This window comes from Macaca mulatta, chromosome 4 (assembly GCF_049350105.2).
Source record: "Macaca mulatta isolate MMU2019108-1 chromosome 4, T2T-MMU8v2.0, whole genome shotgun sequence".
Lineage (NCBI taxonomy): Eukaryota > Metazoa > Chordata > Mammalia > Primates > Cercopithecidae > Macaca > Macaca mulatta.
The window spans coordinates 169,336,917-169,362,319 of record NC_133409.1 but is presented as its reverse complement, the minus strand read 5'-3'; the positions used below and the strand labels follow the sequence as shown (position 1 = coordinate 169,362,319).

Here is a 25,403-nt window from a genome sequence, read left to right as displayed (position 1 = left end):
AGCCCAGAGAGGGGCTCCCAGGGTGCTGTGGCGGGCTGAAGGGCTCCTAAAGCGCCACCGGAGTGGATGCCGAGGCCGAGGTGGTGCTGAGAGTGAGGGCTGTTAGCACATTGTCACCTCTCAAAATTTCAGGTGAGACCTGAAGGTTGAGTGAAATTTAGTTGGGGTGCCTCAGAGGAAACAGTATGTGCAAAGGCCCTAGGCTGGCTTGCTTTTCCTGAAGATGTCATTTTCAAGATGACACCGTGCAGCCTTGAATCTCCAAGCTCAGGAAGGATACCTTGTCCTCAGTGTAAGCCAAAGCTGTTACGCACCATCCTCTGCAGGCATTTTGGTGTGTGCCCGTCCTCTCTTCCCTGCCCCATGGTGCTATTTGTGTGTTGGAGATCTTGTTTATGTTAGATTTTGATTCTTTAATTTCTTAAAGCCCTCGCCAGAGCCTTGAAACAATTTTTTATGGCGCCTGACGTGTATCTCCCTTGGGTCCTGAGGGTGACAGGCCTTCTGGCCCTGAATTCCTGTTCTCTTGATTCATTGCCAGGCTTGGCTGGGCACTTAGTGGCATCTGAAAAATAACTTTCCTGCTCCGTGTTTTAGCTTTTTAAAATTAAAACCATGCCATTTTATAATCTCTCAGTCATATTTGATGTCTCCATTAAAAAAAAGTTTACAATGATTTGAAGAAAATCTTATATATTTAGTTTTGTACTAGATGGAATAGAGAACTAAAATATGTACTTATAAGTGTACTCAGGTTTTGGAAAAACTGATACATGGAAATTCTTACAGCATAATTCTATTTGGAGAGTATTTTTTTCACCTTAAAAATCACTAGTAGTTTCCTTTAAATAATTTTCCCAGTGTAGTTAAAATCAGATCAAATTTTCAAAAAACTCAGTTCCTGTTCAGCCTTTCAGCATCTGTAGGGAGATATTCATTGGATAAGGAGAAGCACATCTGTATTGCTCTTTTGCCCTCCTCTACCCACCACACCAGGACTTGCTAGGCCTCTCCCCCTGGAACCCTCTAATTTCTAACCTTCAGGTGGACCCCTTTGTGCCCACCCATAGATTCCATTTGGCCAGATTCTGGAATCAGAGCTGCCCTTGGAATACTCTGGGCTCACTGGTCTTCTCTTGGTCCTAAATCTATGTTAGCTGCTGCACCATCTCTTCACTCCTTTTCCCAACAAAACTCTTCAGAAAGTAGTCTCCACTGATTGTCTCCAATCCTTCCCCTCCCAATGTATCTTGAGCCCTTTTTTTTTTTTTTTTTGAGACGGAGTCTTGCTCTGTTGCCCAGGCTGGAGTGCAGTGGCACTATCTTGGTTCACTGCAAGCTCCGCCTTCTGAGTTCAAGGGATTCTCCTGCCTCAGCCTCCCGAGTAGCTGGGATTACAGGTGTGCACAACCATACCCGGCTAACTTTTTTTCTTTTTTCTTTTTTTTTTTTTTTTGAGACAGAGTCTCACTCTGTTGCCAGGCTGGAGTGAAGTGGTGCAATCTCAGCTCACTGCAACCTCTGCCTCCCAGGTTCAAGCGATTCTCCTGCCTCAGCTTCCTGAGTAGCTGGGACTACAAGCATGTGCCACCACGCCCAGCTAATTTTTGTAGTTTTAGTAGAGACGGGGTTTCACCACGTTGGCCAGGCTGGTCTCAAACTCCTGGCCTCAAATGATTCACCTGTCTCGGCCTCCCAACGTGCTGGAATTGCATCAGCCACAGCACTTGGACTTGAGCCCATTTTAATCAGGCTATCACCCCTCTTCCTCTTCTCAAACAGGAGATCTAGTGCCTTTGTCAAGGTCACCAGCCAAATCCAGTGGGCACTGCTCAGTCCTCCTGTTCCTCAGGAGCTTGTTACTGTCTCTGCTGTTCCCCATCCTTGGCCTCTGAACCGGCATTTTCTCATCTTCTCCCTGCTCCCTCACACTCTTTCCTGGTTCCTTCTCGCCCTAATCCCCAACCATTGGAATATTCCAGGGCCCAATTTTCAGACTTCTCATTGTATAGCAACTCCTTAGGTGGCATCATTTAGCCATGTGGCTTTAAATACAGCAGTTCCCTCTTCTCCACAGTTTTACTTTTCTTGGTTCCAGTTACCCATGGTCATCTGTGGTCCCAAACAAGATATTTTGGGGCCAGGTGCAGTGGCTCATGCCTGTAATCCCAGCACGTTGGGAGGCCGAGGTGGGTGGATCAGTTAAAGTCAGGAGTTCGAGACCAGCCTCGCCAACATGGCGAAACCCCATGTCTACTAAAAATACAAAAATTAGGCTGGGTGCGGTGGCTCACACCTATAATCCCAGAACTTTGGGAGGCCGAGGTAGACGTATCACCAAGTCAGGAGTTTGAGACCAGCCTGGCCAAGATGGTGAAACCCCATGTCTACTAAAACTACAAAAATTAGACAGGTGTGGTGGCGGGCGCGTGTAATCCCAGCTACTTGAGTGGCTGAGGCAGGAGAATCGCTTGAAACCAGGAGGCGGATGTTGCAGTGAGCGGAGGTCGCACATTGCACTCCAGCCTGGGTGACAGAGCGAGACTGTCTTGAAAGAGGAAAAAAAGAAAAAGAAAAAATTAGCCAGGCATGGTGGCATGCGCCTGTAGTCCCAGCTACTCAGGAGGCTGAGGCAGGAGAATCGCTTGAACCTGAGAGGTCCAGGTTGCAGCGAGCCGAAATGGTGCCACTGCATTCCAGCCTGGGTGACAGAGCAAGACTAGGTCTCAAAAAAAAAAAGATATTTTGGGAGAGAGAGAGGGAGGGAGGATGAAAGAGACTACAAGAGGGAGGATGAAAGAGACTACATTCACAAACTTTTATTACAGTATACTGTTTTAATTGTTCTAGTTTATTACTAGTTACTGTTAATCTCTTACTGTGCCTAATTTGTAAATTAAACTATATCATGACTGTGTGTGTATGGGAAAAAACAGAGTATATAGGGCTTGGTAATATCTGAGGTTTCAGGCCCACAGACCCACTGAGGGTCTTGGAAAGTATCCCCTACAGATAAGAGAACACTTCTGTATATTGTGAAAACTACAAAATTCATATTTCAGCTGGGACTGCTCTTCTGAATGCCAAACTCATATCATATCCAACTGCTGACTTGACGTCTCCAACTGAACATTTAACAAGGCATCTCGAATTTAACATGTCCACAATCAAAGTCAGATTCTACCTTGCAAAACAGACACTTTCCAAAAGTGTGAATAATGGCTCCCCAAAGATGTCCAAATCCGAATCCCCAGAACCTGTGCATGCTACCATACGGGGCAAAAGGGACTTTAGAGATGTGATTAAAGATCTTGAGAATGAAGAGATGCTGCTGGATTATGTGGGAGGGACCAATGTCATCACAAAGGTCCTTATAAGAGAGAGGGAGGAAGATCAGCGTCAAAAAGAAAGGAGATGTGACAGTAGAACCAGAGGCTGGAATGAGGTACTCTGAAGATGGAGAAGAGGCCATGAGCCAAGAGATGCAGGCAGCCTTTAGATGCTGGAAAAGACAAGGAAATGGATTCTCCCTTGAAGCTTCCAGAAGGAACACAGCCCTGCCAACCCCTTGACTTTATTATTATTTATTTTTTATTTTTTTTGAGACAGAGTCTCGCTCTGCCCAGGCTGGAGTGCACTGGCATGATCTCAGCTCACTGCAGCCTCCACCTCCTGGGTTCAATTATAGGCCTGCTCCACCACGCCCAGCTAATTTTTTTTGTTTGTTTGTTTTTTGTAGAGACAGGGTTTCACCATGTTGGCCAGGCTCGTCTAGAACTCCTGACCTCAGGTGATCCACTCGCCTCGGCCTCCTGAAGTGCTGGGATTACAGGCACAAGCCAAGCCACCACGCCCAGACTCAACCCTTGACTATAGACTTCTGACCTCCAGGACTGTAAGAGAACATACTAGTGGTGTTTTTAGCCACTAAGGTTGTGGTATTTGTTACGGCGGCAATAGGAAACCTATACACAAGCTTCCCCCATGCCAGTAAATGGTGACACCAGCCTTTTAGTTACTCCAGAGAGACACTGGTGTTGTCCTCATTTTTTCCTCTTTCTCACACTCCACATCCAATTCATCAGCAAATCCTGTCAGCTCTGTCTTCAAAATATATCCAGAATCCAACAAGTGTTCATACCCGCCACCAGCACCACAGTGGTCTCCTTTTTCCTGGAGGACTACAGGCACCCCCTAGTGAGCCTGCCTGCTTCCGGCTCGCCCATCTGCAGTCTATTCCACACAGCTGCCAGCGTGATCAGGTTAACCCAGAAGCCAGACTTTAGCATTCGTCTCTCAAACCCTTCGATGGCTCCCCACCTCAGGAGGAAGAGAAGCCCATGTCTTTACCGTGGCCCACAGTGGCTCCCCCAGTCTGGCTCCTGGACACCTCCCTGAGCTCATCTTCTGTCCCTGCCCCCCTGGCTCAAGCTCCAATCCCACCAGCAGGTGCTGCCTAGAGCGTCCTTCAGGAGCTGAGGTGTGCTCCTGGCTGCCACACGTTGGATGCTGAGGTGGCCTTGGCTGGGGAGCACTGTCCCCCTCATACCCCATCTCACTCCCTTCTCAATGTAGCCAGCATCCAGTGGCTGAATGGTTTGGAGGTACAAGGGCCTGTCCCCTCTCCCCGGCTCAGAGCAGCTCTGAAGGGCCATCCTATCTTCAACATCCCCAAGGGGTTGTCTGGGGCTTTGGTTGGGACTGCATCACAGTTCATCTCCCTCTGCCCAGTCTTGCTTTCTTCCCCTCTTTCCCTTCCATGGTTTGATCCCAAGAGCATTTCCTAGTAAGCATCATATGTGTGCCAGCCATCATCTCAAACAATGCTTTCCCTGACCTGTGAACCTGATCTCTCTTTGCTATACCAAAACACCCCAAGTACCCTTGATCTCAAAGCTTCTGTAGTGACTGTTCCTTCTGCCCACAAAACTCTTCTCCCAGGTATTCAGGAAGTTCACCCTCTCCCTTCAAGTCTCTGCTCAAATGTCCCATGGCCCGTGACCTTCCCTGACTACCTTATGTAAAATAGCAAACACCACCACCGTCACCAGCACAACGAACTCCATTAGGCAGCTTTTTTTTCTATAGTATTTAACCTCATTAGATACATATTTCCTTGTTTAATTATCTTCTCTCACTATACTCCAGTTTTACGAAGGCAGAGACTTGATTTACTTTGTTCATGGCTATTTCCATAATAACTAGAATAGTGCCTGCCACATAGTAGAGGCTTAGTACCGAGTCAGGCTGGTGCTGGTCTTGCTGTGACCTGATTCCAGTAATTGGCTCACCACCATAGCCCCTGTGATGAAAGTTTTGCCTTGAGGCTTTTCATCTTGACCCCTTTGATACCTTTGATTCTGTGTCAATGCCGTCATGGCTTCCTTTATATCCTCCACAACTAAAGGCCCGCCTGTTTCTTCCTCAGTCTTTCTAGAGTTTTAAATCCTGCCCTGTGGCTTAGTCCCTACATACCTGCCCTTAGGCTGGAGGAACCCCACCTCTCAGGCTCCAGGTGCACTTGTGTGGTGGATTACCGAAACTCCTACTCTAAGTCCCCATTCTTATCAATGTCCCTCCAGGGTCTGGCCAGGCTCCCTAAAACCCTGTCCAAACTGTGAGCCACACCTTGACCTTCAGCATCAAAGAGGTCATTGCTACAGCAGAGGAAGCTCCCATAAGAGCCCCAACGACCTGGGTGTGAGTCCCAGCTCTGTCATGTACCAGTGGGGCAGCCTTGGCAGGTCACTCGCTTCCCTGAGCAATGGCTTACTCCCTGGTAAAGCTAAGTCAATGATATCAGCCTCGCAGAGTGGCTGTGCAACAAGACATGAACACGTATGAAAACAGTCAGTAAATTTCTCCTGACTGAACTGAAATCCTCTGAAGCACCTGCCCTGTTGTGTTAAATGGAAAAGTGCGATGTCCTTAGGAAGAAACTCTGAGACTAGGTAGCTCTATGTGCAAAAGAATTTGCTGTGGGAAACCTTTCAGTATGACATGAAGTTCCAAGATAATTCCAAACATATGTGAACAATATAATAAGCCATACAGCAAAATCATATTGTCAGCCAAGTATACTAGGTCTAGGCATGATCTTAAGGATGGGAAAAGCTTGGCTTGACCTCTGAAAGGTAACCTTCAACCAAGAGGTAGTATAAAAGCATGATCAGTGGATGGGTTTCCCTCCCCCATCCACGCCTTGCCCAGATTTAATGGAAACATTTATACTAAACCTTGCCAAATTCACAGAAGCTTTTCCAGTTCCCATTACTTTGCTATTCAAAAGGAAGGGAGTAATCGCTTCAGAGGGAGGGTGTGGTACAGTACTCTTAGCAGAGTGCTGAAAGCAAGTTCAACACAGATGACCAATGTTGGCAGATTGCACAATTCTTGAGTTATTTTTGTGATGGGCAATGTTTTTCCTTTTTATTCCGTTTTCCTCCCTCTGGAGTTGGCTAATGATTTCCAATGAATAGAACTCTGTCCAGTACAATCCAGTTAGCCCACAATGAATAGAGTGTCAATGAGAGATGCTGCATTGACAGTCTTTATTTTAGTGGATTCCCTGTCTAGTAAAGATGGAAAAGGAACTGCTGTTGGGGGTGTTCATTTGTAATTTGTGCTCTTGGTCTGGAAGTGGGCCATCAGCTCAGCAAAGAGAATACAGAAACTTACAATAAGGTCACCACTCTTTCTGAAGCCTGAGCCATCATCTCTTGGAGAATCAAAACATGTATAGACATGTTATGAATGTGTTTAGTCTTTTCCTACGTGACCAAGTAGGAAACTTCCTGGTCCAACCTGGGTGAGTGTTTCATGTTGGCTTGGCAGGTAGTGTCAGGCATCTGGAGATGTGATATACATGTTTAGCTCCCTGCAGTCAGCAGGCTGGTACATTCACTACCAGCTGCATTTTCTCTGTGATACTGCCAGAAAGAATGTGCTTAAAGTCATTATTGATTACTCTTTAATCCACACTATGTTAGGAGCAAAATTGAATCCGACAAGACATGGTATCTCTTTTCCACATACTTTGTGCATTCCAATAGATAGAGCTGTCCTGAGGGTATGAAGTGTGCATCCAAGAAGCCAGGCAGATTCCTTTGTATTCAGCTCATGGATTGTTCAGAGATTCCCAATTTCCTCCTGGGGAGCTGGGTGCAGGAGTCAAGAGGGATATTTGAGTCAGGGAATACTTCCCAAGAGGAGCCTTAGTATTTAAGCATCAGTTTTCCTTAGTATTGAAGCATCAGTTTTCTTTCTGTTTTTTTGAGACAGAGCTTCACTTTTGTTCCCAGGCTGAAGTGCAATGGGCGTGATCTCAGCTTACTGCAACCTCCACCTCCTGGGTTCAAGCGATTCTCCTGTCTCAGCCTCCCAAGTAGCTGGGATTACAGGCGCCCGACACCAGGCCTAGCTAACTTTTGTATTTTTAATAGAGACGGGGTTTCACCATGTTGGTCAGGCTGGTCTTGAACTCGTGACCTCAGGTGATCCGCCTGCCTCAGCCCCCCAAAGTGCTGGGATTACAGGCGTGAGCCACCACGCCCAGCCCAGTTTTCATTTTTTAAAAATCTATTACATGATCATGATAAAAAAAATTAAACAGTGCACAGTGAAGAGTATACCCCCCTCACAGCATTGCCCCCCTGCAGTTCCCATTCCCCAAGGCAACTACTGTTATGAATTTTTTTGTGTATCCTTCCAGAAAGAGTCTGTGCATATAAGAGGAGCTTTGATTTTTTGAGATGCATTTTTGTATGTTCAGTTCAAGTGGTTCACAAGATGCCTTTTCCAAATAACTCCATGGCAACGCAACTCTGGAACTCACACGCACACGGACGTATACATGGACACACACAGTCGTTCTTTTGAGCATAAAATGGAGGGGAAATGATGCAACAGAGAGTGAATAGAAGGCATATTCCAGTAAACCGCAGTGGTTAGTGGCTTCTCAGATGGTTCCAGACAGCTTTTTATACAGAAATAGCTCAGTGAGAACACCCCAGCCTACTCAGACTGCAGAACAAATCCCAGGAACTTGCCTTTGTGCAATCTTCCCCTTGAAGCTCAAGTCTAAACAGATCAGAGCTTGGCAGGGTTGCATGGGTACGTTAGCGAACAGACAGAACACCCTGGCTCCTCAGGCTCTCCTTGTTTTTTTCCCTCTGGACCAGCAGATTTTTCTTATAGCTTACACCTGCTCCTCCCCCACCCCCAACAATATGCAGAAATGGAAAGCCCCTCAAGTTTTTCTTGATCACGAGGTTAAATAAAAAACCAACTCTCTCTCACACTCTAAGGGAAAGGAAAATAAAAACCACCAGTAGGTATAAAGCTAAGACACACACACACACACACGTTTGGCAGAAATAAATTAAGAAAAAGCGTTCTATCTATGAGGCCATTCTGAAACTAAGTGATACATGATATTATTCAAATTTGCAAGGTATATTTGTCCTCAGAATAGAGATGGCTGAATGGGAGTGATAGTGTCTTAATAAATTGTTGTTCTAGAGATTTTCTAGAACTGAAATATGCAACAGGACATTTGAGAACTATCTTTTATCTAAGTACTGATGTACTTATCTAAGTACTAAGTAATAATATAGCAGTATTAAAAGCACTGCCATAATTATTAGTAAAATTAGTTCATCTACAAGAGTCTGAATAAAAATGTCTCATCAAAAGCCAAATTCTAATATAGGAGCCACATGGAAACCAATAGAAAAGAAACATTTCCACTGCATAGGCTGATATACTTGAAAATACAGGTCTTACTCCTGGCCAAATAAATAGTTGTTTATACAGTTTGGAGGACACTGACAAGATCACTCTTAAGAAAATACTGCCTCACCTTCTGGCTAGTGCCTAAAAATCCTTTTCTGGTTGAGAAAACCTTAAATTCCTCAATAACAGATAAAGTATAATAGGCAAACTCCCCTGAAAAGAACAGCAATAATAATAATAATGCTAATTTCCTGAGCACACACTTGTGGTAAATGCATTACTTTCATTCTTACTCAGGACTCCACATGAATGATCTCCTTTAAGCCCTGTGGAAGCTAGTCTCCAAGATGGCTCCCCATAGCCCTTGCCTCTGCATATTCATGCCCTTCTGTGGGGGCTTTCCCTTCAATCTGGATGGGCTCTGTGACTCTTTTATAACCAACAGAATGGGGCAGAAGTGGTGCCGTGTGGCCTTTCCAAGGCTAAATCAGGCCTTACAGCTTCTGCCTTGGCCCCTTAGGATGCTCATTCTGAGAAAGTCAACTGCCATATACAAAATCCAATTAGCCTGAAACCACCATGTTGTAAGGAAGCCCAAGCTAGCCATGTGGAGTAGCTGAGTGGAGAAAGAGATGCCTGGCCAGCCCTCAGCTATTCTAGCCAGATGTGTGAATGTAGAAGCCACCTTGGACATCCAGCTCCTTGTAGCTTGTGGATGGTTTGGGGCCAACGCAACTTCTGAATATAGCTGCACATGAGACCCCAAGTGAAAACAGCCCAACTGGGCCCAGCCAACACACAGAATCATCAGAATAGTAACAAATTGCTATTTTAAGTCACTAAGTTGTGGGGTATTTTGTTACACAGCAATATGCAACTGAAACAATCCCATATTTACGCTACAAGGTTTTTGTTGTTGTTTTGTTTTCCAAGACATAGTCTTGCTCTGTCACCCATCTGGAGTACAGTGGCACAATCTCTGCTCACTGCAACGTCTGCCTCCTGGGTTCAGGCAATTCTCCTGCCTCAGTACAGGTGCGCACCACCATGTCCAGCTAATTTTTGTATTTTTAGTCGAGACGGGGTTTCACCATGTTGGCAAGGCTGGTCTGGAATTCCTGACCTCATGATCTGCCAGCCTTGGCCTCCCAAAGTGCTGGGATTACAGGTGTGAGCCACCTTGTCTGGCCTGTTTTTTAGTTTTTTGGGTTTTTTTTGTTTTTTTTTTGTTGTTGTTGTTGAGACAGAGTCTTGCTGTGTTTCCCAGGCTAGAGCATAGTGGCATGATCTTAGCTCACTGCAACCTCTGCCTCCCGAGTTTAAGCGATTATCCTGCCTTGGCCTTCCGAGTAGCTGGGATTACAGGTGTGCACTGCCATACCTGGCTAATTTTTTTTTTTTTTGTATTTTTAGTAGAGCCAGGGTTTCACCATGTTGGCCAGACTGGTCTTGAACTCCTGACCTCAAGTGATCTGCCTGCCTTGGCCTCCCAGTGTGCTGGGATTACAGGCGTAAGCCACCATGCCTGGCCTGCTACAAGGTTTTGAAGCTCACAATTAACTCTCCAACATCAATTTTACAGCTTCCTCACTGTGGCATTTGAGGAACTGACCCCAGTTTACAGGTTCCCCTGATTAGTTTGTGCTAGTAGCTCTCAAAGTGTGGTAGCATCATTGTCACCTGAGAACTTATTGGACAAATTCTCAGGCCCTTCTCTGGACCTACTGAATTCAAAACTCCGGCCGGCTGGGCACGGTGGCTCACGCCTGTAATCCTAGCACTTTGGGAGGTCGAGGCTGGCAGATCACAAGATCAGGAGATTGAGATCATCCTGGCTCACACGGTGAAACCCCATCTCTACTAAAAAAAATACAAAAATAAAAAATGAAAAAATAGCCAGGCATGGTGGCATGCACCTGTAATCCCAGCTACTCGGGAGGCTGAGGCAGGAGAATGGCTTGAACCTGGGAGGTGGAGGTCGCAGTGAGCCAAGATCATGCCACTGTACTCCAGCCTAGGTGAAGAGCAAGACTCTGCCTAAAAAAAAAAAAAAAAAAAAAAAATTGGCTGAGGCCCAGTCATCTGTGGGGTCTGGTATGTCCTTCAGGTTATTCTGATGCATGCTCATGTTTGGGAACCACAGGTGTCTGTATCAGTCACGGTAATCCTATCCCTCCTTGCTAGTGACAACCAAAATGAGTGATGGAGGCATAAGTCTCGAATCATCACGATTTAGCAAGCCAGCTTAAAGGGAGTGCCCAGGAAAAAGGCGAGTCACAGAAGCATCTGTGGCTGTTTTTTCCAAAGAGGGTCTCAGGAGGTTTAGCATTTATACATTTTCCTGAAGAAAGGGGGGCGGGGCATGAGATAAATGATTACATACTTGTGAGACTTTAGTTGGTGCTCATTTTTCCTAAGATATGGTGAACATTTGAAGAAAAAGGGAATAGAGGAAAATGATGTCTGAGGAGGGGTGAAGGTGTCTTTGTTCTGTACCTGGGAAGATAAACTAGTAGTCTTTTGAAAGGGCTGGTTTCTGTTTAGCCCTGAGGGAAGAAAACCTAATAGCTTTTATGAGGGGGGTATAATGAGGCATGTCCAATTTCCCATCCCCTCATGGCTGTGAATTCAACTTGCAAGGTTCCCTTGGCCAAGAAGGTGTCTGTTCAGTCAGTTAGGGGCTTGGAATTTCATTTTTATTTCTTACTCGTGATTGACTTAGGAACCCAGGCTCAAGCCAATCAGCACATAGCATTCCCTTGATGTCAGTTATTTGTTTGTGGTTAAGGGAGTGGCCCTGTGTCTTTGTGGCAGCCATATTGACTATGAAAGGAGCCAGACTTAAAAGGCAGCTGACACTGAGGATGGAAAGCAGAGATGCAGAATGAGAACCTAGGTCCCTGACACCAGGGTTCAGTCAGCCTGTCCCATCTTTGAACTTCCAGTTACATAGGTCAATACATTTCCTTTTTGGTTAAACTCATTTGAGTTGACTTTTCCATTAGTTGCCACTGAAAGCACACTACCAGAGACAGTAAGCATTATAATCCCTACTTTTACATAGAAGAGGTTAGTTCAGACAACTAGGAAGCAGATGCGCTAGGATTCTTTTTTTCTTTTTTTGAGACAGAGTCTTGCGCTGTTGCCCAGGCTGCAGTGCAGTGGCATGATCTCGACTCACTGCAACCTCCACCTCCCGGGTTCAAGCGATTCTTCCGCTTCAGCCACCTAAGCAGCTGGGACTACAGGTGCACACCACCACACCCGGCTAATTTTTTGTATTTTTAGTAGAGACAGGGTTTCACCATGTTGGCCAGGCTAGTCTGGAACTCCTGACCTCAAGTGATCCTCCCACTTCAGCCTCCCAAAGTGCTGGGATTACAGGCATGAGCCACTGCGCCCAGCTCACACTAGGATTTGAACCCAGGTCTCTGTTGTTAAATCCCACTTTTATAATGAAGCCATCAATGGAGAGATTTGTTCCTTTCTGCAAAGTAGAGGGTTTTGGTGGGTTAGGGTACTAAGAATACAGGTGGGCAGTGGGCATCAGACAGAATAAGGGATACCACGGAATGAGAAAAAGGTTGGGAGAAAGGAGGGAGGATGCATACAAGACAAATCACTCCTGTTGAAGTCTTTTCTGGGCCGGCCCCAGGCTCTGGTATTTATGTCCTTAAATCAAATGACGTCCTTTCTCTTTTCCTTTTCCCCAAAACAGATTGACATAATATGTTGTTTTGCAAGACCAACACTGGAAGAGTGGAAAACCAGTGTTCCTTTGAGGAGGAGGCTGATTGGTCCAAGTAGTTCTATAAACTGCATCCACCCACACCACTCTACTCCAAAGACACTTTATAATCACAAAAGAAACAATCCAGAAGATTCTAGTTGTCAATGCAGCTTGAATTGTAGCAGCAGCAGACCTTGCCCGAAAACGTGTAACATGGCATAAAGTCAGGATTGTTATAACCTTGGGGATCCCAAGGCTGTGTGCTCCCTCCATGGATGCCAATGTTTGCGGGGGCTCGTGTCTCTGTTCTGCTACACCGCTGCCTCCAACGCAGGTCTGCTTTATCCCTTCTACCACGTTCCTGCCTCGTCTGGTGCCTCCCCTCTGAGAGTCATGTGGCTAATTTTAAACTGTAATCTGAAGCCCAGAACCGGGAAAGTCCCATGGTCTGAGGGTAGCCACAGCTAAAGGACACTCGGGAAACATGACAAAAGGCTTTGGAGAAACAAGGCAAACAGGAAGGGGACAACTTTCTCTCCAGTGAGGATCAAGAGTTTAAAATAAGAGCAGATCATTCTTGTTAAAAAATATGACAAAGGGCTTTGTGCTAACTTGAAATTGATTGCTAAGGGAAGCAGACAGTAAACATTTATTGCAGATTCCTGTGTGTGGAGCACTATTTTAGTACTAGGAAGGGACACCAGTAAGAGGACAGTCCTTCTGATGAGGTTTAATTACATGAACTAATTTCTTTTCTTTCTTTTTTCTTTTCTTTTCTTTTTTTTTTTTTGAGACAGTGTCTTGCTCTGTTGCCCAGGCTGAAGTGCAGTGGCCCGATCTCGGCTCACTGCAACCTCCACCTCCCAGATTAAAGTGATTCTGGTGCCTCAGCCTCCTGAGTAGCTAGGACTACAGGTGCCTGCCACCATGTCTGACTAATTTTTGTATTCTTAGTAGAGACGTGTTTTCTATGTTGGCCAGGCTGGTCTCAAACTCCTGACCTCGGGTGATCTGCCCGCCTCGGCCTCCCAATGTGCTAGGATTACAGGTGTGAGCCACATCACCTGGCCTATGTAAACTAATTTCATCCTCCTAAGGATCACATGAGATAGGTACTGCTATTAACCCTATGTCACTGAGGAGGAGACTGAGGCACTGAGAGGTTAAGTCATCTGCCCACCGTCATACAGAGTTCAAACCAAGGCAGCCTGGCTCTGGAGGGCACACTCCTTGCCAGGACACAGCATGTTAGCAGGGGCAAGCACGGAGAAGAATGAGTGGGTCCAGACACCTCAGAGGAAGTCAGTTTTGATAAAAAATGAAGATTGGCTGAGCGCAGTGACTCATGCCTGTAATCTCAGCACTTTGGGAGGCCGAAGCAGGAGGACTGCTTGAGTCCAGGAAGTTGAGGGTGCAGTGAGCCTTGATGGCCCCATTGCACTCCAGCCGGAACTACAGGAGACCTGTCTCAAAAAAGATAAAAGGAAAAAAAAGAAAGAAAGATGGAAATTCAGGGCAATGTTGAGAGTGAATGAGAATGAGTTATATTCGTCCCGCCTCGGCCTCCAGGGTTTGGGTTACGGGCGCTAGTCCCCCGCCTGGCCTCGGCGGCTTGCAATGGCTGCGGGGAGATGCGAATTTGCTCACGGAAAGGCCCCGTCCTTGTGCGCTTTGGTATGAGCGCTCCTGGATGCTGGTCCCAGAGCCTGCGTGCCCCGAGCTCCAGGCTCCACGCACCTTGGGATCAGAGTTGCGGGGCTCAGAGGACGGCGGAATCGCTGGGCTCGCCATCCTTATGAGAGGTGACAATGTGCTAGCAGCCCTCACTCTCAGCGCCTCCTTGGCCTCGGCGTCCACTTTGGCGGTGGTTGAGGAGCCCTTCAGCCCGCCACCGCACCGTGGGAGCCCCTCTCTGGGCTGCCTGAGGCCGAAGCCGGCTCCCTCTGCTTTGCGGGGAGGTGTGGAGAGAGAAGGGCTGGTGGGAACCGGGGCTGCGCCCGGCGCGCGTCCAAGCCAGCGCGAGTTCCGGCGGGCTCGGCGGGCTCGGCGGGCCCCGCACTCAGAGCGGCCGGCTGGCGCCGGTGGCCCAGGGAAGTGAGGGACTTAGAATCCGGGCCAGCAGCTGCGGAGGTTGCACCGGGTCCCCCAGCAGTGCCGGCCCGCCGGCGCTGCACTCAAATTCTCGACGGGTTTAGCTGTCTCCCCGCGGGGCAGGGCTCGGGACCTGCAGCCCGCCATGTCGGAGCTCCCCCACTGCGGTGGACTGCCGCGCGGCCCGAGCCTCCCCGATGGGCGCCGCCCCCTGCTCGGTGGTGCTTGGTCCCATCCACAGTCCAAAGTCTGAGGAGTACAGGCGCGGCTCGCGACCGGCGGGTAGTCCCGCCTGCAGCCCAAGCGCAGGATCCACTAGGTGAAACCAGCTGGGCTTCTGAGGCGAATGGGGACTTGGAAAACTTTAATATCTAGCCAGAGGATTGTATGTGCACCCATCAGCACTCTGTATCTAGCTAATCAGGTGGGGACTTAGAGAAATTTTGAAGTCTTGCTAGAGGATTGTAAATGCACTAATCAGCACCCTGTCAAAACGGTCCAATCAGCCCTCTGTAAAATGGACCAATCAGCAGGATGTGGGTGGGGCCAAATAAGGGAAGAAAAGCAGGCTGCCCGAGGTAGCCCACAGTAGTCTCCTCGGGTACTGTTTCGGAAGGTGGAAGATTTGTGCTTTCGCTTTTTGCAATCGCTCTTACTTGTTGCTCATTTTTTGGGTTTACTCTATGTTTATGAGCTGTTAAAACTTACTGTGAAGGTCTGTAGCTTCACTTTTGAAGCCAATGAAACCACGAACCCACCGAGAAAAACGAACAACTCCAGACGTTCTGCCTTTATAGAGCTGTAACACCACGAAGGTCTGCAGTTTCACTCCTGACAGCGATACCACGAAGCTGCCACCAGAAGGAATGAAGCTCCAAATACTTCTGAACATCTAAAATAACAAATTCTGGATACACCATTTTTAAGAACTGTAACACTTTCTGTGAGGGTTCGCGGCTTCATTTTTGAAGTCAGCAAGACTCCAATTACGGACACTTAGTTTTTACCGATGAGGTACCTGAGAGTCGTGGAGATTTTGTAGGGCCTAGACCAGAATCTCCAGGCGCCGTAGTCTCAAGGCCTGCGGCCACCCCGCGGCTCCCTTAACGACCCGGCGCAGCGGCTTGTGGGCCAGGCCTGCGACAGCAAGTCCGCGGAGAGGCGAGCAGGCCCCTTTAATCACGGGGTTCTGAGCACACTTGTCTTGCTGGTCTGGGTCTATGTAGAGTTTGGGGGAGGAGAGGAGATTGCCAGGGTTTTTCTCTGGCGCGGATGTCTTGCGGTCCCCGGCTGGCCAAGCGCCGAACCTTCTGCCTGGGGCGACGAAGCTGTTGGGGGCGCCCCCTTTTGGCCCTCATGCAGAGTTGTTCCCTGGAAGAAGCCTTCCCGTGGACAAGGAGCTCCTGCTCGCCACGCGCGGCCGCCAACCCCAGCCACCCGCAGGAGTCAGTGAGCAGGCCTTGCCCTGCGTTCGGAACCGCAGTACAGCTGGGGATAAGCTCATACATGGATGATTGCATTTTATTTTTATTTTTAAGACAGTGGCTCGCTTTGCTGCCCAGGCAGGAGTGTCGTGGCGCAATCTCTGCTCATTGCAGCACCCAACACCCAGGTTCAAGTGATTCTGCGTCAGCCTCTTGAGTAGCTGGGACCACATGCCTGGCTGATTAAAAAAAAAAAAAAAATGTAAGAGATGGGGTGTGGTTGTGTTGCCCAGGCTATAAATGTATGATCTCAGTTTCTCTCATCGTGCTGATCAGAAGTAGACTTTGCCCCTCGTTAAACATTTTAACACTTTGCCCCTCGTTAAACATTTTAAATGTAGTGATGATGAATTGTTGAATTTCGTTATCACTAATTTTTTTTTTTTTTTGAGAATAAGTTTTGCTCTTGCTAAGGGTGGAGTACAATGGCAAAATCTGCTCACTGCAACTTCCGCCTGCCACGTTCAATTATTTCTCCTGCCTCAGCCTCCGGAGTAGCTGGGATTACAGGTGCTCACCCCCACACATCAACCAATTTTTTGTTTTTAGTAGAGACGGGGTTTGACCACGTTGGCCAGACTGGTCTCGAACTTCTGACCTCAGGTGATCCACCTGCTTCTGCTTCCCAAAATGCTGGGATTATAGGCATAAGCCATTGCGCCCAGCCTACTAAATCCTAATAAAAAGTGATTTGGGTTTTAACAACCACCCAAAGCCTCTTCTAAGGGAGAGCAGTCAGGAGTCATGGAAGGGGATCCACCAAGGTGTCATTTGGACCCCAGGCTGGGCATTCCAGCCACCGTCTGTGAGCGCTGCAGTGAAGCACAACATTCTCTGGCTTGGGTTTTTCCTCTGTATATTGAAGGTGTAGATGGATAGATGATTTCGGACGTTCCTTTTAGTGTTACTACTTGCTCTTTTTCTTTTTTAAAAGAATGGTGCGCTTTCTGAAGTATTTTTTTAATGTCAGCTTTATTGAGACATTTCAACATACCATTTACCCATTCAAAATGTGCAATTTCATGGTTTTTAGTATATTTACTGAGCTGTGCAACTATCACTATGATTGATTTTAGAACAGTTTTATCACCTCAAAAACAAATCCTGCCTGATCAGCAGTCACTATTTTGCCCGAAGTCCTTCAGTTTCAGGCAACCATAAATCTACTTTTTATCTCTATGGATTGGCCTATTCTGGGGGCACTGTCTCATACACACAGAAACACACCATCGGCCAGGTGAGGTGGCTCAAGCCTATAATCTCAGCACTTTGGGAGGCCAAGGCAGGTGGATCACTTGAGCTCAGGAGTTCAAGACGAGCCTGGCCAACATGGCGAAACCCCTGACTACTAAAAATACAAAAATTAGCCAGGTGTGATGGTGCATGCCTGTAATCCCAGCTAGTCTGGAGGCTGGGGCAGGAGAATCGCTTGAACCTAGGAGGTGGAGGTTGCAGTGAGCCAAGACCGCCACTGCACTCCAGCCCAGGCAACAGAGCAAGACTCTGTTTCAAAAATAAAAAAAAAAAAAAGGAAACACACCACCACCAGCATAGGCAAATATACATTACATTTTTAACTCACAAGAAGTTGAGGTGAAAAGATGGTGTGCCCTGCAAATGTCCCCGTTATTCCTGTGCTTTTTTGGGACCTGAAGCCCTGCTTTGCTTGAGAAGAGTGGGAGACACTCTTCTGGACTCCATTGATAGCTGAGAGCAAGCAAGAAGGGTTTTATGCAAATAAAGCACAGATGCTGGATGAGATGTGAATGCTCACAAGGGCGTGGTCAGGATTTGGGTAGCCCAACTTTCTGGGGAAGTTTTAAAAAGCTGCTGAAATTTGTTTTACTTCTTCATGAAGTGTTGCAGATGGTCAACTTGGATGATTAAGAATGAAATATCCCAGGCCGGGCAAAGTGGCTCGCCTGTAATCCCAGCACTTCAGGAGGCCGAGGCGGGCGGATCACGAGGTCAGGAGGTCGAGACCAGCCTGGCCAACATGGTGAAACCCCGTCTCTACTAAAAATACAAAAATTAGCCAGGCATGGTGGCGGTCACTTGTAGTCCCAGCTACTTGGGAGGCTAAGGCAGGAGAATCGCTTGAAACTGGAAGGCAGAGGTTACAGTGAGCAGAGATCGTGCCACTGCACTCTAGCCTGGGCGAAAGAGCAAAACTCCATCTCAAAAAAAGAAAATAAAAATAATGAAATATCCCAGTTAATGATCATGTCACAAAAGAAGGGTACTGAAGGCTGGGCATGGTGGCTCATGCCTGTAATCCTAGCACTTTGGGAGGCCAAGGCGGGTGGGTTTCTTGAGTTCAGGAGTTCGAGACCAGCCTGGGCAATGTGGCAAAACTGTATCTACAAAAAATACAAAAATTAGTCAGACATGGTAGTGCATGCCTGTAGTCCCAGCTACATGAAGGGCTGTGGTAGGAGGATGGCTTGAGCATGGGAGGCAGAGGTTGCAGTGAGCCGAGATTGCACCACTGCACTCTGGCCTGAGTGACAGAGTGAGACCCGGTCTCAGAAAAAAGGGTACTGAATCAAACAGTAAGAAGTATTTAAGGTCTAAACTTTGGGTGAATCTAATACCCAAACAGTGGGCTCAGCCCCTTTATATGAAGATTCCCCAATAAAAATGTAAACATTCACAGTCACTCTGGGATCTGTATGAAAGATTGATGTGGTGTAACACTCGAGAGCTCACAGATATGTCCATGGGTTATCTACATTCTTCTAATATCTACTACAGTCTGTGCCCTAGATACTCAAAGAAGAATGTTCTTTTACTAGGGTACTGCATCTTTCTCAGTAAATTCGTCTTAGTACCCTGGGGTGGTTGCCAGGGAGGGTACTAACAGAAGTTTGCTTGTTTGGTGGTTGGGCAAGTAATATTATTAGTAATTACTAGCCAATGATTCCAGTTATTGCATGCAGACTACACTTTTTTTTTTTTTTTTTTTTTGAGACGGAGTCTCGCTCTGCCGCCCAGGCTGGAGTGCAGTGGCCGGATCTCAGCTCACTGCAAGCTCCGCCTCCCGGGTTCACGCCATTCTCCTGCCTCAGCCTCCGGAGTAGCTGGGACTACAGGCGCCCGCCACCGCGCCCGGCTAGTTTTTTGTATTTTTTAGTAGAGACGGGGTTTCACCGTGTTAGCCAGGATGGTCTCGATCTCCTGACCTCGTGATCCGCCCATCTCGGCCTCCCAAAGTGCTGGGATTACAGGCTTGAGCCACCGCGCCCGGCCTCAGACTACACATTTTATATGTAGGTATGGGGTTTTACTATTTATTTATTTACTTATTTATTCTGAGATGGAGTCTCACTCCATTGCCTAGGCTGGAGTGCAGTGGCATGATCTCGTCTCATGGCAACCTCCACCTCCCAGGTTCAGGTTGTTCTCCTGCCTCAGCCTCCCGAGTAGCTGAGATTACAGGGGCCTGCCACCATGCCCGACTAATTTTTTTTGAATTTTTAGTAGAGATGGGGTTTCACCATCTTGTCCAGGTTGGTCTTGAACTCCTGACCTGTGATCCACCCACCTCAGCCTCCCAAAGTGCCAGGATTACAGGTGCGAGTCACTGCGCCCAGCCAGGGTTTTATTGTTTAGAAAATATTTTCATGTATTTGACCTCATTTGATCCTTACCACATGTGATCACCCAGGTAAGGTATCTATTCCCTGGAATCAGAATGCTTAGGTTCGACTCTGAAGTCACCATTTATTAGCTATGTGTTCTCGGGCAAGTTACTTCAACTTTATTACTTTTTTTTTTTTTTTTTTTGAGCCAAAGTCTCACTCTGTCTCCCAGGCTGGAGTACAGTGGCACAATTTCAGTTCACTGCAACCTCCACCTCCCGGATTCAGGTGATTCTCCTGCCTCAGCCTCCTGAGTAGCTGGGATTAAAGGTGCATACCACTATGCCTGGCTAATTTTTGTATTTTTAATAGAGACAGGGTTTTGCCATGTTAGCCAGACTGGTCTTGAACTCCTGACTTCAGATGATCCACCTGCCTCAGCTTCCCAAAGTATTGGATTACAGGCATGAGCCATCATGCCCAGCCCACTTTTTTTTTTTTTTTTTTTTTTTTTTAAATAAATAGACATGGAGTTTCCCTATGTTGCCCAGGCTGGTCTCAAACTTCTGGGATCAAGGGATCCTCCCACCTCAGCCTCCCAAAATGTTGGGATTATAGGTGTGAGCCACCTCATCCAGTCTACTTAAACTTTCTATGCCTCAGTATCCTCATCTGCAAAATAGAGATCGCTGTGGTACTTACTTCATAGGAATGTGATGACGATTAAATGAGATTGTGATGACTTTAAAACTATGCCTGGGCCAGGTGCAGTGGCTCACGCCTGTAATCCCAGCACTTTGGGAGGTAAGAGGCAGGTGGATCACAACATCAGTAGTTTGAGACCAGCCTGGCCAACATGGTGAAACCCTGTCTGTACTAAAAATAAAAAAATAAAATAAAATAAAATTAGCTGGGCATCGTGGCAGGCACCTGTAATTCCAGCTACTCAGGAGGCTAAGGTAGAAGAATTGCCTGAACCCGGGAGGCAGAGATTGCAGTGAACTGAGATCGGCCACTGCATTCCAGTCTGGGTGACAGAGCAAGACTCTGTCTCAGAAAAACAAACACAAACAAACAAAAACTACATCTGGAGGCCGGGTGTGGTGACTCATGCTTGTAATCCCAGTACTTTGAGAGGCCGAGGCAGGCAGATAGCTTGAGCTAAGGAGTTTGAGACCAGCCCCGGCAACATGGGGAAATTCCTTGTCCACCAAAAAACAGAAAAAAATCGCTGGGTGTGGTGGTACATGCCTATAGTCCCAGCTACTCGGGAGGCTGAGGTGGGAGGATTGCTTGAGCCTGGGAGAGGTGGAGGCTGCAGTGACCTGAGATCTCTCCACTCCAGCCTGGGTGACAGAGGGAGACCCCATCCCCCACCAAAACAAAAAACAAACAAAAAACAAACTATGACTGGAATGCAGTAAATAAATGCTTTATAAGCATTCCTATTGTAATTATTGTTGTTGTTTTCGAAATGTAAGGACTAAGGTGCTCTGGACTGAATTTGTGTTCCTCCAAATTCCTGTGTTGAAACCCTATTCCCCAGTGTGATGGTCACAGGCATGGAGTCCTTATGATGGGATTAGTGCCTTTATAAGAAAAGACTCTAGGCCGGGCGCGGTGGCTCATGCCTGTAATCCAAGCACTTTGGGAGGTCGAGGCAGGAGGATCACAAGGTCAGGGGATCGAGACCATCCTGGCTAACATGGTGAAACCCTGTCTCTACTAAAAATACAAAAAATTAGCCCAGCGTGGTGGCAGGTGCCTGTAGTCCCAGCTACTCGGGAGGCTGAGACAGGAGAATGGCGTGAACCCGGGAGGCAGAGCTATAAGTGAGCCGAGATCGCACCACTGCGCTATAGCCTGGGCGCCAGAGCAAGACTCCATCTCAAAAAAAAAAAAAAGAAGAGACTCTAGAGAGCTTGTTTCCTCTGTCTCTCCACTCCACGTGAGGACACAGCAAGAAGAGAGCCATTTGTGAACCAGGAAGTGGGCTCTCACCAGACACCAGACCTGCCAGCCAGTACCATGATTCCAGACTTCCCAGCCTCCAGAATTGTGAGAAATGTTTGTTGTTGAAGCCACCCAGTCTATGGTATTCTGTAATAGCAGCCTGGACTGACTAAAACATAGGCTTGGCAAGGTCAAATGGTTTTCCCAAGAGTGCAACAAGTGGCAAGGCAGGGAGCTACGGCCAGGGCTCCTGACTCATTGTATTCATAGTGGTAAATATCTGCCTGCAAAAACCGGTTTTTAGCAACCGTAACAAGATATTGTGCTGCTAAAACAAAATAATCATGGTTTTGTTAAGTCTCAGGAAAACGGTAATAGGTACATTTTTCTCCATCTTAAATGTTTTCGAATGGAGTTCTAAGCTTTGGAAATTTGCTACTGCTTGCCTACTAGCACTTGCTGGTGCTTACAACCAAGCAAAGGCATTCACATACATTTTTTCTTTTTCTGTCTTTCGTTTTTTTTTTTTTTTTTGAGATGGAGTTTCATTTTTGTTGCCCAGGCTGGAATGCAATGGTACAACCTCGGCTCACTGCAACCTCCACCTCCTGGGTTCAAGCGATCTCCTGCCCTAGCCTCCCAAGTAGCTGGGATTACAGGCATCCACCATCACACCCAGCTAATTTTTGTACTTTTAGTAGAGACTGGGTTTCACCATGTTGGCCAGGCTAGTCTCGAACTCCTGACCTCAGGTGACCCACCCGCCTCGGCCTCCCAAAGTGCTGGGATTATAGGCGTGAGTCACTGCGCCCAGCCCACATACACTTTTTTCTTTCCTTCTGTTTTTTTGTTTGTTTTGAGACAGGGTCCTGTTCTGTCACCCAGGCTGGAGTGCAGTGGCATTATCAGAGCTCACTGTAGCCTTGACCTCCTGGGCTTGAGTGATCCTCCTGCCTGAGCCTCCTGCATGTGTCATCACACCCAGCTAATTTTTGTATTTTTTAGAGATGGGGTTTCACCATGTTGTCCAGGCTCATTCACGTAAATATTAATAGGGAAAGCTCAAAAAATTAATTTATGACTGCCTATAACCTCTGCCTCGCTGCCTTAAAAACCCTTACCTATAAGCCTCAGATCTTAAGCATAAGCTGCCTGATTCTCCTTGCTTGGCACCCTACAAATAAACACCCCCCTTTCTCCCACCACAAGCCTGGATATAGATATTTGACCTTGCTACACTGGGCAAGTAGACCCCAGTTCGGCTCAGTAACACTCCCTTCCCTTTAAAAGGGGCAGGAGTAGTTCAACTGCTTTTTTATTTTCATAAGTATCCAACTTTGTGGTTTAATTGCATACTTGTATCATAGCTGTATTTTCTGTTCCTAGGTTGGATGAAGGAATTGGATAAATAAGTAATTTGCAGCATTCCACAACTTCAGTAGAGGACACAATGACTTCTAGGTCTACCACCCTATGAATAAGGCGGAGGGCCCTTACCAACCACGAATAAGCCACAGTCATCCCTTACCAACCACGAATTCTACCAAATATAGATGGATTTTAGTACTCTTTTCCCATAATCATGCAAATTTCAGACCAAGTATATATGATCTGAATTATTCTTGTAGGTGACAGAAAAGATGGAAACAGGAAGCTGGAAAGAGGAGAGGGGTGGTGTGCAGGAGTACATACTTTTGCCATGCACCCACCCTAAGGCAACTGAAGCAAAAGCAGCTTAGGTGTTGGACTTATACTCCTGCCCCCTTTAAAGGGAAGGGGGTGTTATTGAGCTGAACTAGGGTCTACTTGCCCGGTGTAGTAAAATCAAATATCTATATTGAGGCTTGTAGTGGGAGAAAGCGGGGAGCGTTTATTTATTTATTTATGACAGATTTTTGCTGTCTCGCAGGCTGGAGTGCAATGGCGCGATCTCTGCTCACTGCAACCTCCGCCTCCCAGGTCCAAGCGATTCTCCTGCCTCAGTCACCCAAGTAGCTGGGATTCCAGGCGCGCGCCACCACGCCGGGCTAATTTTTTGTATTTCTAGTAGAGACGGGGTTTCACCATGTTGGCCAGGCTGGTCTCAAACTCCTGACCTCAGGTGATCTGGGGGTGTTTATCTGTAGGGTGTCAAGCAAGGAGAATCAGGCAGCTCATGCTTAAGACCCAAGACTTACACGTCAGGGTTTTTTTTTTTTTTTTTTTTGAGACGGAGTCTCGCTCTCTAACCCAGGCTGGAGTGCAGTGGCCGGATCTCAGCTCACTGCAAGCTTCGCCTCCCGGGTTCACGCCATTCTCCTGCCTCAGCCTCCCGAGTAGCTGGGACTACAGGCGCCCGCCACCTCGCCAGGCTAGTTTTTTTGTATTTTTTAGTAGAAACGGGGTTTCACCGTGTTAGCCAGGATGGTCTCGATCTCCTGACCTCGTGATCCGCCCGTCTCGGCTTCCCAAAGTGCTGGGATTACAGGCTTGAGCCACCGCGCCCGGCCCACGTCAGGGTTTTTAAAGGCGGGAAGGCAGAGGTTATAGGCAGTCATAAATTAATATATGGAGGATACAGGCTGGCTTCTCATATAGAGGACATCTCGATGTGGGGACCCATAGGTCGTAGGTGGATTTAAAGATTTTTTTATTTGTAATTGGTTAAAAAAGAGCTTTGTTTAAATATTTGGGGTCAGTAAAAAAGAATGGCAGCTCTGGCTCGAGGGTGTGACTTTTTGTAGGCTGCTCAGGAAGAAGAAATTTAGAACAAACAGTGGTTAGAGTTTAGCCCCCAGTTTCCCCTTATTTGAGGTTTATGTGCCAGTGGATCCATTCAGTGGGGATCTGGGTTTCTGAAAAACAACTGAGGGACATATGCTCAGATGTTATCTTTAGTTTTTTGTTGTTGTTGTTTTGTTTTTGTTTTTGTTTTGAGACAGTCTCGCTCTGTCGCCCAGGCTGCAGTGCAGTGGCGCGATCTCAGCTCACTGCAACCTCTGCCTTCCCGGTTCAAGCGATTCTCCTGCCTCAGCCTCCCGAGTAGCTGGGTTTACAGGCGTCTGCCACCACGCTTGGCTAATTTTTGTATTTTTAGTAGAGACAGGGTTTTACCATATTGGTCAGGCTGGTCTCAAACTCCTGACCTCAGGTGATCCACCCACTTTGGCCTCCCAAAGTGGTGGGATTATAGGCATGCCGTTATCATTAGTTTTTATAGGGAACCAAATATCTCACGACTTTAACTTTCTTGGCTATTGTTTCTTTAAGTAATTTCTTGCTTATAGTTCATTTTTAGGGCTAGTTGGGTGCCTGGAAATTTTTTTTTTTTTTTGAGAAGGGGTGTTGCTCTGTCACCCAGGTTGGAGTGCAGTGGCTCGATCTTTCCTCACTGCAACCTCCGCCACCCGGGTTCAAGCAATTCTGCCTCAGCCTCCCAAGTAGCGGGGACTACAGGCGCATGCCACCACGACCGGATAATTTTTGTATTTCTGGTAGAGACGGGGTTTCACCATCTTGGTCAGGCTGGTCTCAAACTCCTGACCTCAGGTGATCCACTTGCCTCGGCCTCCCAAAGTGCAAGATTACAGGCATGAGCCACCATGCCCAGCTTGGAATTTTTTTTAAGTAACTGAATACTTTAAATGTTTTTATTTTATGGGGGGGGGGTTGGTAGGCTTCTAAGGATTCCTCTTCTGTCTTAGGAGTTGTACCTAGGTTATGCTACTTTTATTTAAAACAATATGGAAAAGCCACTACTATACAAGGGGACTTCAAAAAGGTCATGCAAAATGCATATTATGAAAAAATTTATGTATGGATTTTAAAATGTTTTTGCACCAAATAAACACA

General features: G+C 47.0%; 1 protein-coding gene across 9 annotated transcripts in view; it reads right to left on the bottom strand.

The window, feature by feature from the left end:
- Positions 1-15,329: 15,329 nt before the first annotated feature.
- MCUR1 (mitochondrial calcium uniporter regulator 1) overlaps positions 15,330-25,403 on the bottom strand; it is a 44,147-nt gene continuing 34,073 nt past the window's right edge. For 6 of the 9 annotated variants that reach the window (XR_013416816.1, XM_078000941.1, XM_078000940.1 and 3 more), the window contains one exon: positions 16,058-16,217. Coding sequence is in view for 8 of the 9 variants with exons in the window: in XM_078000941.1 (XP_077857067.1) it covers positions 16,144-16,217 (74 nt within the window). In the remaining variant the exon portion in view is untranslated. Of the gene's footprint in view, positions 16,218-25,403 lie in introns of all 9 variants that reach the window. The other 3 variants (XM_078000938.1, XM_078000942.1, XM_078000939.1) reach the window with 3 other exon arrangements.